The sequence below is a fragment of the Microtus ochrogaster genome, linkage group LG2 (genome assembly GCF_000317375.1).
Source record: "Microtus ochrogaster isolate Prairie Vole_2 linkage group LG2, MicOch1.0, whole genome shotgun sequence".
NCBI lineage: Eukaryota > Metazoa > Chordata > Mammalia > Rodentia > Cricetidae > Microtus > Microtus ochrogaster.
The window spans coordinates 36,952,285-36,966,169 of NC_022028.1; the positions used below are offsets into that span (position 1 = coordinate 36,952,285).

The following is a 13,885-nucleotide window of genomic DNA, read 5'->3' on the forward strand; positions in this document are numbered from 1 at the left end:
CCCCCCCCCCGGTCCACTTCTCAGAGAAGGTAAGGCTTCCCATTGGAAGTCAACAAAGTCTAGCACATTACTTTGAGGCAGGACCAAGGCCTTCCCCACTGTATCTAGGATGAGCAAGGTATCCATCCAAAGAGAATGGGTTCCAAAAAGCCAGTATAAGCATTAGAGATAAATTCTGGTCTCAGTCATATAATTGTCACCCACATTCAGAGGGCCTAGTTTGATCCTAAGCTGTTTCCCCCACTGTCAGGCCAGAATAGGTGAACTCCCATTAACTCGGTTAAGCGTTATCAGTGGGTATCCCCATCATGGTCTTAACCCCTTTGTTCGTATTCTCACTCCTCCCTCTTTTTGGCTGGACTTTGGGAGCTCAGCCCAGTGTTCCACTGTGGATCTCTGGATCTGCTTCCATCAGTTGCCGGATGAAGGTTCTATGATGACATGTAAGATAGTCGTCAATCTGACACCAGGGCAAGGCCAGTTCAGACACCCTCTCCACAGTTGCTTAGGGTGTTAGCTGGGGTCATCCTTGTGGATTCCTGGGAATTTCTCTAATGACAGGGTTCTTGCTAGCCCCATAATGGCTCACTCAATCAAGATATCTCTTTCCTTGCTCTTCCTCTCCATCCTTCCCAACTTCTCTGTCTTTCCTATCCTACAACTAATTATACTATTTAAATGTCTGCTACAGCGCAAGGACCTCCTCAAATTTTAACACACCTCTGCTACTACTACCCTACTCCTTGCCTTTCTTCCCTTTTCGTTTTTTTGAACTGCCTTACAGACTTTCTGTTGTACTTATTTAACTTGCCAATTGTCTGCTTTCCCTGAATGGAATATCATTGCCACAGAAGTTACAACATTTGCTCATATTGTGTTCTATGTGCTATTCTAAAGCCTACAGGAGTAGGTTTTGGAACAATATGTATGTGAGGTAGGAAATGAGTGTATATGTAAATGAATGTGTACTCTCAAATGAATCAAACCTCTGATTTAATGATTTTGCATTCGGAGGCTAGTCAGTCTATGTGAATGTAAATGCCCAGTTGAAAATGTCACACTACAGGACTGGAGATTGCTGAGTGGTGAAGAAGTCACTTATGGCAGCCTGGAGCTCTAGGTCCAGAGCACATCTTACTCTCTCTGGTTTCTGTGAATGCTAGCACACAGTGGGATGCACACACATACACATAAATAAAAGTAAATCTTAAAAATACATAAATGTCACACTTCCCCAAAGCTTTCCTTAGCACTTACGATAAAGATGATCTCTTCATTTCTTAAAGTATCCTCACCTCTGTGTTTTTTTTCTAGTGGCATTAATGTGTTAAATCATTCGATAATTATATATGATCTTTCAGATCGAGTGATATCTAAGCCCCTTAAATGCAGGCAGACACCCATTATATTTCTACATCCTGCTATCCTTTGACAACGACATGCAACAAATAGGTTTAAAAAGAAATTATTGGCAAAACTGATATTGCCAAAACAGTGGAGATTTCACATAGTGACATAAACCGTTTGCCTGCTTGGTAAGGATATTCAAGTTTAATCATACAAAGAAAAAGAAAAAAAAAGACCACTTGATGTCTGTACATTGATGATTCTTGTTTTCAAAAGGAAGTGACTATGTAAGCATTATCAATACCTTTACAGATCATAAATGCTGCACTTGCTTTGGCATCGCGACCCAAGAGTCAAGTGGTCAAAAACACCATGGAAATGTATAAGCGCACATGGGAGCATTACATACATGTTCTCACCGAAGCAGTGGATGACATCACCAGCATTGACGACTTCCTGGCTGTATCTGGTACGTGTTTGATCTTCTAATTCATGCACATAGTATTGTTAACCTTATTTCTTACAGTTACACACTTACCTGTGTATATGTGTTCATATGTACCTGCACATGCCATGGTATGTATGTAGAGATCACATGATAACTTTCTTCTTCTCTCCTTGCACCATATGTATTCTAAGAATCAAACTCAAATCATTAGTCATGGTGGAACATGCCTTCACATACCAGGTGCATATCATCAGGTACTGTATGAACTAGGTTAACCATTACTATCATCCATTGGTGCAATATAAAAGAACCTTTACTCTTGAATATCTGGAGGTGGGGTGTGCTATGCACTAATAACATAAGAGTCATTGGTGGCCTGTCTGGTATTTTGAGTCTCATGCATGGCAGTCTTTCCAGTTCTAAACTCTCTCTGTGTCTTTAAAAGTTACTCCTGTACATTATGAAAGCATAATGGGAAGCAGGAGTTGGAAGTCTTAGGAATTTTTCGTCTTTAATATATTCATAATTTATTAAGTCTCAATACTTAAAATTCTTAATGGCATAAAAATTATATATAAAGTTCTTGATTTTTCTATACTTGATTTCCAACTAATTTTACCTTCATTCAGGAAAACAGGCACACATGACAGAGACAGACAGACAGAGAGAGACAGAGACATGAAGAGAAACAGAGAAATATAATATGGTAATTCAGCTCCCAATATGAGTATTTGATATTTCTAACATAAAAAATCTAACGAACAGTCTAAATATCTGTCTATGTCAGCGGTAGGTGACAGAGTTCACATTCCACATGAAATCCAGAGGAATCTCTCCTGCAGACTAGAAAAGGATCCCACTAGAGTGGACAAAGACTCACAATGCTTCTCCCTTGCAAGGGTGAAATAAGATTTGATTATTGTGTTGTCAGAGCAAATAGCTACATTGTTTTGTTATTTTCATTACCTTAAAAGTAATCTATTTAAAGTAAATGATATATTTTGTTATTTATTTTTCATGAGAGGACAGTCTTAGAATATGGTACCATTCGTTGGTAATAAAACACACATTCTCATAAATATCCAATATCAGTTTATTAAGGTCTTATGATGGAATTTAGACTACTTTGATTAATTTGTGACTTTCACATGTGCCTACTGCATCATTCTAAGCAATTATACCAGAAATATGATGTATTTTAATGATAAGAATGTATTATAATTACTTTAAATAACTTGAATTTTATTGAATTAAAAATTTGAAAATATAGAAAATGTACTTGAGAAATATTAATAGCTCCTGATCTAGCTGGTGCAACTAACTCCTAATAGATATTTTCTGTTCGGCAATGCTACTATAATTGTATTTTCAAATTTTTGGTGCCCCCCCCATACACACACATACACATATATATGTATATACATATATATGGGGATGGAGAGATAGCTCAGTGGTTAAGAGCACTGCCAACTCTTCCAAAGGTCCTGAGATCAATTTTTCGCAACCACATGGTGGTTCTCAATCACCTCTAATGAGATCTGGTGCCCTCTTGAGGAAGAGACCTAGTCAGTCATCCTCATCAACTTAGACATAAAACCCAATATGGACAAGTTCCATAGAGCCACCATATATGGGCTACCCATGCATACTTCACATTAAAAATAATATACATATATATACACATATAAAATATCCTACTAATTACAAAACAGAACTTTCCTTCTTCCAAACCAATCAGCAGAAAGAGAATGAAATTTCTATAATTAGTTTCGAATGGTGGCATAATTAACTTGGGCCCAGAACATAATGATAGCCTGTATCTGTAGCAGCTGTTGAATTATGTAGCTTAAATGCTCACATGGAGACAGCTTTTGAGCCACCACGTGCTGTCTCTGAGCAGAGATGAGAAATGCATAGACTATTTCTCCCTCATGATATCCCTCTCCCTTGCTCTTAGTCCCTCTTCCCTCTCTTTCATTGGATTCCCAGAGCTCAGCCTGGTGCTTGGTTGGGGATCTCTGCATCTGGTTTCATCATTTACTGGATAAAGGCACTATGATGACAGTTGGGGTATTCACCTGTCTGATTATAGGGGAAGGCCAGTTTGGGCACTCTCTCCTCTATTGCAAGGAATCTTAATTGGGATCATCCTTGTGGATTCTTGAGAATTTCCCTAGCACCAGGTTTCTCCCTAACCCATAATGGTTCTCTCTATCAAGATATCTCCTTCATTGTTCTACCACTGTATCCTTCTCTCCTCTTGACCATCCTTTTCCTCATGTTCACATCCCCATGCCCCCTCTTTACCACACCCCCTCACCTCCAGTTTGCCAAGAAGAGCTCATTAATTCCACTTCCCAGATCGATCCATGTGTCCCTGTTAGGGTCTTTCTTGTTACCTAACTTTTCTGGAGTTGTGGATTGTAGTCTGGTTATACTTTGCTTCACATCTAATATCTACTTATGACTGAGTACATGTCGTGTTTATTTTTCTGGGTTACCTCACTCACAATGGATTTTTTTCCTAGCTCCATCCATTTGTCTGCAAATTTTATGTTGTCATTGCTTTTGATAGCTGAGAAATACTCCATTGTGAATATGGGAGACAGTGGTGAAACTGGGGCTATGAGAGGGGCCCCTGGCAGTAGGACCAGGTTTTATCCCTGGTGCATGAGCTAGCTTGTTGAGCCCATTCTCTATGAGGGAATGCCATGCTGGGTCTTAATGCAGAGGCGAGAAGTTTGATCCTGCCCCAACTTAATATGCTAGATTTTGTCCACTCCCCATGGGAACACTTACCAGTTGGGAAGAGGGGATGGGGGTAAGCTGAAAAGGAGCTGGGGCGGGGAGGAGCCGTGGGAGGGAGAACAGTGCTTGAAATGTAAACTGAAATTAAAAAAATGAATTATAAGAAAGATTAAAATGTAAAAAATCAACTAAAAAAATAGAAATGCCTAGAAGGAGTTCTTAACAGCTCCAGTACACAGGGTCTAAAAAGTCTCTGAGCTTAGTCTTTTTTCATAATCCAACCTTGTGGATGGTCACCTACCAGGTAAACAAAATGATAATTTCATTAGAAAAAAAGGAGACAAAGGAAGAAGATAAGAGGGTAAGAGGTTGTTGAACAAATGATCAAATAAGTTTACTCAAAACACTCTAGAGTTTCTACAGAAGTGTCATGGTTTGGTATTCGTTAAGTTTGTGTGCATTGATTTCACCTGGACTCCAGTGATTCTTGTAGCATTCAATTCTTATCTCCATTGATGATATCCCTAGTCAAACTTGGGGAAAAGAATATAGCTGGAAGTAGGAGGTCTCATGTTAAGTGATAGATGGATCCGTGTTTTCAGATGACAAGATGTGGTTTATAGAGGTTAAACATTGGCATTCATGCTCAGGCAGGTGTTTTCAGGACAGACTTCTTAGAATATGCTGGTGTGTTCAACAGTGAGAGCCTTCCTTAATGCTCTTTTTAATATATGTGTTTGTACTCAGACTCTAATTTATCTACTTATCAAGTGGACCAATTAAAATAGTCCCTTAAGCCTAATAAAGACCAGGATTCTGAATTTTAAGGAAATTTTGGTAGCATCCTCCCGCATATCAGGGTCTGTGCTATTTATAAACAGAGGATGAGAGAAGATGAAATTTGAGAAACTCTTTTACTTCTAGACTCTCCTATTATCCAAAAAATTTAATGATAGAATATTAGTTATCAGTGTAGGAGAACCAACTGTCGATAGAAAAGTTGTGGAAGGATGACTTGCAAGAGCTAAGGCGTTGTGATTATTGGGAAGAATGGGATGCAAGAGGAATTGGGGAGTGAACTGAGGGGAGTCTACAGGCTTCTGAAACAGACTCCACTTATTGACTAAACATGGCTGTTTCTTTATTGCCAGATGTGTTGCAAAATAACAGCATGTTGACTTAGGAACAGTATTGGAATGAATTTGAAGATCTCCTTGACCTCATGTCTACATAGCTCCTAAACATGTTCAATTTTATCCATACCAAATCTATTTCTTCATTTCAAGTCTCCACCCCTTACTTGTCCTTGGAAGCTCTAGCTATGCATTTACAAAGTAAGGAGTAATATTTATTTTCTCTTAAACTTCGGTGTCAACATTAATTTTTCACTGTCTATATCTTATCCGTTTGCTAGATGTGTTAAGTTCTGGAATTAATGGTTTGAAAAATTTTTATACTAAGAAAAGTAACATTTCTCATTAATCATCGCAGAACCCCGTGGCCCTGACACAGCAAGACACAGATAAGTCATCAAACATGCACTGAAAACGGTCTTTTTGTTTATGACATCATTATTGTCATGACCTTTGGCTTTTTACAAAGTTGCAATCTGAATCACCTGACAAAGAAAAATTTAAATACATAGATTTTTCCATGTCTCTTCATAAATTAATGCCAAATAATCACATTACATTAGCTAAATCAAAACATTGAATTATTTGCATATAAAACACTTCTAAATCTGAGTGTAGTGTTTGGGAGGTAGGGATACATCAACGTGAAACTTATGTTGATTAAAGATGTTAAATGCTTCAATATAGATATTTTGAAAATAGATGAGGTTTTACAGTCTTAATCCACAAATCCCTAAAAGGGACTTGTATATCCCACTTGACCTCCTCTGAGACTCAGCAAACAGTGCCAAAGAATGGGCAGAAAGTCTGTAAGATCTAGGTGGGTGTAAGGAAGCAGTGCCTTTTGGATAATACACATAGAAACTTCACAGAGGCTGTGACAGGATCCACAAGACCTGCATACCATCAGTCAGGCAGAAGTCCCAGTGTGTGGGTGGCGAGCACACATTTCTTACACTAGCTAAGGAGCTATTGGCAGTTGATAGCTGCTGGGAAAGAAAGAATCTGTGTTCTCTAAGGGTGTGTTCCCTTGTAGACTGATGTTGATGTCCCCTGATAGGTAAATTACAATAATGTTGATGGCCCCTGTCCAAGTGCATTTGAGCAGCATGAACTAGACTTGATGAGTTTGAAGACATTGAGGACACAAAGATGGGTATGGAAAGAAGGGACTGCAGATGGTAAAGAGTTTGGGGAAGATAGTGAATATGATCAAAATACATATATATGTATATATAAGCAAAACAAAAGATAATAAATATAGACAAAAGTAAGATGAGTTTTTACTGTGTATAAGGAAGTCTATGGAATGGAAGAGGAAAGGAAAGCCACAAAACTCTCATTTTGGAAAACTCACAGTGTAATGTGCAGATCTTCCAAAAATAATAAAATCATTGAAACAAAAGCTTATACAAGTAACACTGTTACAATATCAGGATACTGGGGGAAATGTTTAAAATTCAGCTGTTTAGAATTGTTGAAATGAATCTTGAAAAACTGAGAAAACACACCAATTAAGAGAATCTGTGACAGGACCTATTTGGTTTGAGGGACACAAATCAATGATTTGAGAGAGGCATGGGATCTATCTGTAGATTTAAAGCCTTGAACTTTAAAAAACTTTTAATTTTTAGAATAAAATTATATTTTTATAACTTTCTTCTTATTTTTTTTCCTCCTAAGTCCTCCCATATACCATTCCTTGTTCATTTTCAAATCTTAGGACTCTTATTTCTTTAATTCTTCTGTGAGTATGTGTGTGTGTGTTCTTAAATACATAAATACAACATGCTCAATCTGTATAATGTTACTTGTATGCACGTTTCAGGGATGACCCTTTGGTATTGAATACCCAACAGTATCCTCTTCCCAGGGGGAGACTATTTATCCCACTCTCAACAGTGCCTTTAGTTCTTGTCGTTCTTTGCATATGATTGAAGCATGGGATTTCCGACATTCACTGTGGAGTGTTTATTGTTATTTTCTATACTCAGCCCATGTTAAGGCAGTCATATTCTTGAGACTTTATGGGTACACACTTGACGTTATGCCATGGCACAATCTCAAGCGAACGCCAAGATTTTCTTTCTTGCTCAGCTTCTGAAATGTTCCTCAGTCTTAGTAGGTGCAGGAATTGTTTTGTAGATGTATCCCTGCGACTGTGCTCCTTCACTCAGCCTTCTTAGTTTGGGTTCTCTGTAATGATTTCCGTCTCTTCCAAAGAAATGTCCCCTTGATGGGGTGTGAGGACTACATGCATCAGAGAATAAAAGAACAAATATTCAAAGTTTAGCTTAGGGATTTTTCTGGATTAGTTAAGTGGTGATTGTAGGTCCTCTTCCAAGATCTACAACTTCACTAGTGCTGTGTGGTTGACTAGTTTCCTAGCACCAGGCATAATTTCACTCTTAGTCAGTGCTTATTAAATCCAATTAGAGAGCTGTTAGGTCCAGCCAAGGAATATGTATCCTTATATTTACAATGTCATGCTGGTCTTGTATTTCATAAACATCATACTTAGGTGGGACTGTTGGTTGTTCCCCCTTCTGATTTTTCATTGCAAAATTTGAAAGCCAGAAGAGCCTAGAACAATGTACTCAACATCCTAAAAGACCATGATGTCTGGCCTAGACTAATATACCAGGCAAAACTACTACCACCGTAGCTGAAGGACAAAGAAAAACTTTCCAGGATGTAAACACCATAAAAATATTATCCAACCAACCAAGCATGAAGAAAATACAGGAAGTAATATATTGGGCTGAAGAGAGTAATGAACATAGCCATGAGATCATCGAAATTTTGAAAGAAAAAATGCCACCCACACAGTTCTCAGCGGTCAAAGTGAAGCAACTTAATATAATACAAGATGACAAAAATCTTATATAAGGATGGGTATACCTTGCTTTTTTCTACTACTATATCCCCAAAATTTAAAGAATTTAACTGGTGCATTAAACTGCAATAATCAGAAGGTAAGGGTCACCTTGCTGAAGGGATCCTATGTTAGTCTGTATAAACCAGGTCTCCATATACTAAGAACAGAAACTCTTCTTAATCAGAGTCCAGAGATGACTTAGAACCAGGATCTTCTATAACACTTTCTACAATCTGGGAACCACCTTGTCATGGCTACTTTTGACCTTTCTGAATGCTGAGCTAATATTTTCTTGTGGTCATATATCTCTCTTCAATCATTAAGAGCTGTTCAAAAACCATATGCATCGATTTACATAAGTCATTGTATAAGGCAGGAGAGAATGTATGTATTAAAAATGATGGACTAGGCTCCCCCCTAATCATCCATTATTCCTTTATTAGTAATTATGTTTGAATTACTGCTTGTACTTACATGACTGAAAAGTACCTCAGCATGTGAACTGGAATTTTTCACACATAATTCCATATACTAAAAGTCAAGTTGACTCAAAATGCACTCTCTGGAATGAACAATAGAGATATGACAGGATTCTAGCTAGGGTATTATGCACCTATCTGTAGACAGCCACAATTGGAACTCCTTTTTTGCCTTTGTCAAAATCCGTTTGATGAGCATTTTGCCTGCCACTTTAAGGTGGAGTGGGAAGAATCATCAACAGTCTTAAGTGCACAAAAGGTTGGGTGTTAGATTGTGTAACAACATGACAGATAATCCCTCAGTTTCTCAATGCGCCAGCTTTGTACTCACAAAACCTATGCATGACAAACTACGTTTTGTAAAACATTTCCTCAAGGGCGTTTTACAAAACTATGCATTACTTATTAATAAGGAATAATAATTGGTTGTTTCATGGAATATAGTATTATGACGTACAACAACCACTTATATTCACAAAGGCTTCCACCAAACCAAATGAAAATCAACCTTATCCTTTTGTTTTTATTTACTGATGTCTGAATGTTGTCTCAATTTTGAGGCCATGTATTTTTATCATTTATAATTTAATCAGTATAACTCACAGAATACAAGTATTTATATAGGGAGTCCTGCAATATGTTTTAGAGATTAGATGAAAGCAAAAAGTGTTAAATCCCTCCTTAACACACAAAATTGCACAGCTCAGTGAGATTCCAGGACATTTTTCCTAGGCATTGAGGTACAACTGAATATGAGTGACAGAAGAGCAGCCTTATCCTATTTTATTTTTTTTCCCCCAAGAGTCCTCCCAGGAGTTGGAATTCATCATGAGAGTGTGTGCACAAGATCTGAAAAGCACAAACCATGAGTCTGAGCTTGCAAGATAACCTTTACCATAGATTTATGGACTTTGTTAGATTAGAAATGGAGATTATCAAAATAATCAGAATCACTCCAAGATGTAAAATACACCCACTTCAGGATATGTAAACCCAAGTTGAAGCTGACAGCCTTCTCAGAGAAGCAGAGCAGCCTTAAGTGATTTCCCTGGCTTCTTCGGGCAGGGCGCTCTAGATCGCAAACGAAGCAGGAATGAATGTGCTTGAAACAAGCATATAATTAACACTCTGGAATTGACAAGCTAATCATTTCTTATGTCAATAAACAAATATTATTTTCACACCAGAGATGCAGTTGTAAGTGGGAACCAGTGAACTTTTACACACGGGTTCTACAGTTTAATGGGGAAAACAAGCCTTCAAAAGTCTCATAAAGTGTGAGAAGACAGAGCATGTCGGAAAGCCATAAAGGTTATCTTTCTATCAATAAAGGAATTGTGTGAATCCAGTATTTGACACTCACCTTCTTCAGTTGTTCCTTGGATTTCTTATCACCCCTGTGTTAGGTTTAGCGTGTAGATTATTATAAGGACTTACATGGCAATTAAGAGGTAAAACATAGTCCAGCTACATCACAGGACTCTGTTTTCAGCTCTACATGAATTAGACATATTTACAAAGTAATCTGCTTCTCCAGATTTAAAAGTTTGTAAATATAGAGAATTTTAAAAGTATCACTTTAGATTCATTTGTATATTGTTTTCTGGTTTTTTTTTAATCTTTAAGATTTTATTAAAGGAAATCATTTGGTTTGAGACACAAAGCTTTCCCAATACAGACACTGGATTGTCAATTCATGGCTGTAGATTACCCAGATTCTAAAGTAGACCATCAGTGCACTCAATGTCTTCAAATATTTAACATTTATTTGCAATAGAGTTTTCTTTTTTAAATATTCAGTGGCCGCCAGGGCAATTGATACATAGTTGTCATAATCTTTTAAGTGGTTTATTCAAATTGAGGATATAAGTGGAATTCAACTTTGGAGAAAGGTTACAATACTGTATGTGGGAAATTGTAGCTAAAGCAATAAACAAACCATACCTGCTTTTGTAAATATCAGGTTGCTCACTATAATAGCAATGCTACATTTCTATGCAATCAATGTCTGCTTCATGCTTGCATTACCTGTATGATAGTGATTTTATGTGCTTTAACAAATTGCATATAAATGCTTTTACAATAGAATTCATGGCAAATTCCGTGAGATGGAATAGCCTCTGACTTGGCTCTTCTTAAACTTAGCCATGTATTATAGTCCTTACATATTCTATAAGGCATTTCTTGACCATTGATTTCCACTCTAACATCATATTCAGTTCTTTTTCCAAAAGTTACTAAAGAAATGGTTAAAAGTGATTTAATATATCATCAAGTCAATTAGTTTTACAGTTTTATGGCAAATATGCAAAGGCTTTAATAATTAAAGGTCCATTATGAATGCATAGTATCCATTTATGTTTATGCTTCTAGCAGTAATTCCTCAGCAGGGGTGCACACCTGTGTGTGTTTTTTCCTTTGTATATTTTTTTGCTTTTGTGCATTTAAAAAAATCTGCTTATCTTAAGAAGTATAACCACTAATTTATGTCATACCAGCTATTCCAAGACACTAAGTAGCACCACAGATTCTTCCTTCCTTATTTCATGTTAATTGGACCAAATTAAACGAAGAAACAGGGTCTGAATGGCGGCTAGTTTTCTTTTTTTCTTGTTGCTTGTTTATTTGCTGCAACTTGTTCTGTAGACCAGGCTGGCCTTGAATTCACAGGGATCCACCCACCTCACAAATAGAGTAGACTGAGCATTTTCACTTATGATTAATATATCTTGGCACAGAGAATTTTTCAATGGATCGAATTCTATATGATAGCAAATATCATTAGCAGCATTATTATTTCCAGTTGGAATCTAGACTGGCAGCTCTTTCAATTTGTTGCTCTTTCAGGTTGAGTCAAATAATTAAGAAAATGTCAAGTCATTTCCTCTATGAATCATTGGTTTCCCTTATGCACAGAGCTGGATAATTTAGTATGAGACAGAAAGAAAATACTTTAAATCTAGGTTGAAAAATGATTTGGGCGACAAAGTGAGATTTATTTTAACCTTTTTTACTAAATTTAATAAGCTTCTGGAAGAACACTTAATTGACGGGGTGAAGGCAGTACGGCCAGCTAAAACTCCAGATTGAAAACAAAGGAAGTCTGAGAAGGAGAAGCCATAGGCTATAGTGACTCTGCAGGTTATGACATCCCACTTCGCTGTGGTTCTATATACATCAATTCTGCAGACGATTTGCAGACTCGTTAATTGAGTCCATTTTATGCAAATAAGCTCATTTCCAAAGGAATCACCTCCAATAGTGTTCTAGAACATTCTTTACTTGGATTTCACTCCAGCCGCCCAACATGGGCTCTTTGAAAAAGCAGACAGGCTTTTTAACATAAGTATTCTAGACAGACTGCAAAATTTAAGTCTAGCTATGCAAAGTGATTTTCTTGTTGGTATAGTATTGCTTCCAAATCAAGGTCTCCTCCAGCTCTGTAATTGTGTGGAATAATCACCCTGTGCCTTTCACCAATGTAGAATATGAAACTCATTTCCTAATTGCTGAAGATTTTTGTGCCCAGATCTTTATTTCCTAATGTAAAATCTGATGTGTTTTAAATTTGATTTTGTAATTCACTGAACTTAATTTTTTCTGCTTAATTAGGCACTAACAAGTAATGCAATATGTGATTTATATCTCTCAAGCACTTTATGACACGAACCTACACCATTTTCATGACGACAGAGGGGGAAACTTGAATGCTCTTAAGAAAACAAAAATAGGAATTAAATGAAAACCATGCCCTTTAGCCATGCTTTTAATTCACGCTGACCAAGCACTACCAAACTCTTATCAATTTTAAGTAGTAAGAATTCCTTTTTTGGTGGACAGAGACGGGCATATAAGGTCTTACCAGAAAGCTTATGATCACTGTGATTTTCTTAAGGCTCAGCGTTTATCCCCTTAAAAAATCTAAAGACAGTATTTCTGTTCGGTATTATTTTCCATATTCGTTATGCTAATTAAAAATAAAAATAATAAAAAGGTTGTATTAATATCACTAGTTTTATTTATTTATTGGACAGAATTAAGAATAATACATTTGCTAGTTAACTGTAGGCTACACTCACTGCTCATAAAATGTCACATTTCTCTTTTTTTTTTCACCCAGATAGTGATCATTTATTTTAGGACAGAATTTAAAACACAGTTATATAATAAAAATTTGGGAGCTGGCCCTCAGAATCAGCTGAGTATGGTCTTCTGATCTATAGTTTGTCTGCAAGGATAATCCAGTTGCTATCAGACTTTTATTATCAGTGTCTTCTTTTGTTTTATGATTGGTACAATTTCAACTTGGGCTCTTTTCTCTTTCTACTGAAATATATCCACAAGGACAAACGATGTGTTGGAGGATGGAGACTTGTTTAGTTTGTGCTGGTTTTGGCCTGTGATATAGTTTCCGCAGAAAGCTAAAAAACCATGAAAGTTCTCAGCTGTTTCTCAGGCCTTTGTGATCAGAGAGTAGTTCTTGTCTTAAATGTGTAATAAGAGATGCCAATCAGATAGAGTTTATAACTAAAAGAAAACAAGGCCCCCACACAGTAAGTCCTTCGATTCCTCTCAACATACACAACAAAAATACTATTATTATTCACATTCTCTTTTAAGCATTTCTTTTTCATTTTTTTTCATTTATTTTACATACCAATCATAGTTCCTCCCCCCCCCCACCATCTCCCATCCACCACACCCCATCTATTTCTCCTCCATTCAGAAAGGGACAAGCCTCCCATAGGAGTCAACAAATTCTGGGAAAGGCATCCCAGCATGGGACAGAGCTCATACACTAGGGACAGGTCCTGATCCCACTGCTTGGGTTCCAGATAAGCTGCACAACTGT

The 13,885-nt window shown here is 37.1% G+C and overlaps 1 protein-coding gene across 1 annotated transcript in view; it reads left to right on the forward strand.

Annotated features, from left to right (window-relative positions):
* Ctnna3 (catenin alpha 3) overlaps positions 1 to 13,885 on the forward strand; it is a 1,290,503-nt gene that overhangs the window by 883,568 nt on the left and 393,050 nt on the right. Inside the window, exon 11 of the mRNA XM_013351193.2 lies at positions 1,660 to 1,816. Coding sequence (XP_013206647.2) covers positions 1,660 to 1,816 — 157 coding nt within the window. The remainder of the gene's footprint in view (positions 1 to 1,659; positions 1,817 to 13,885) is intronic.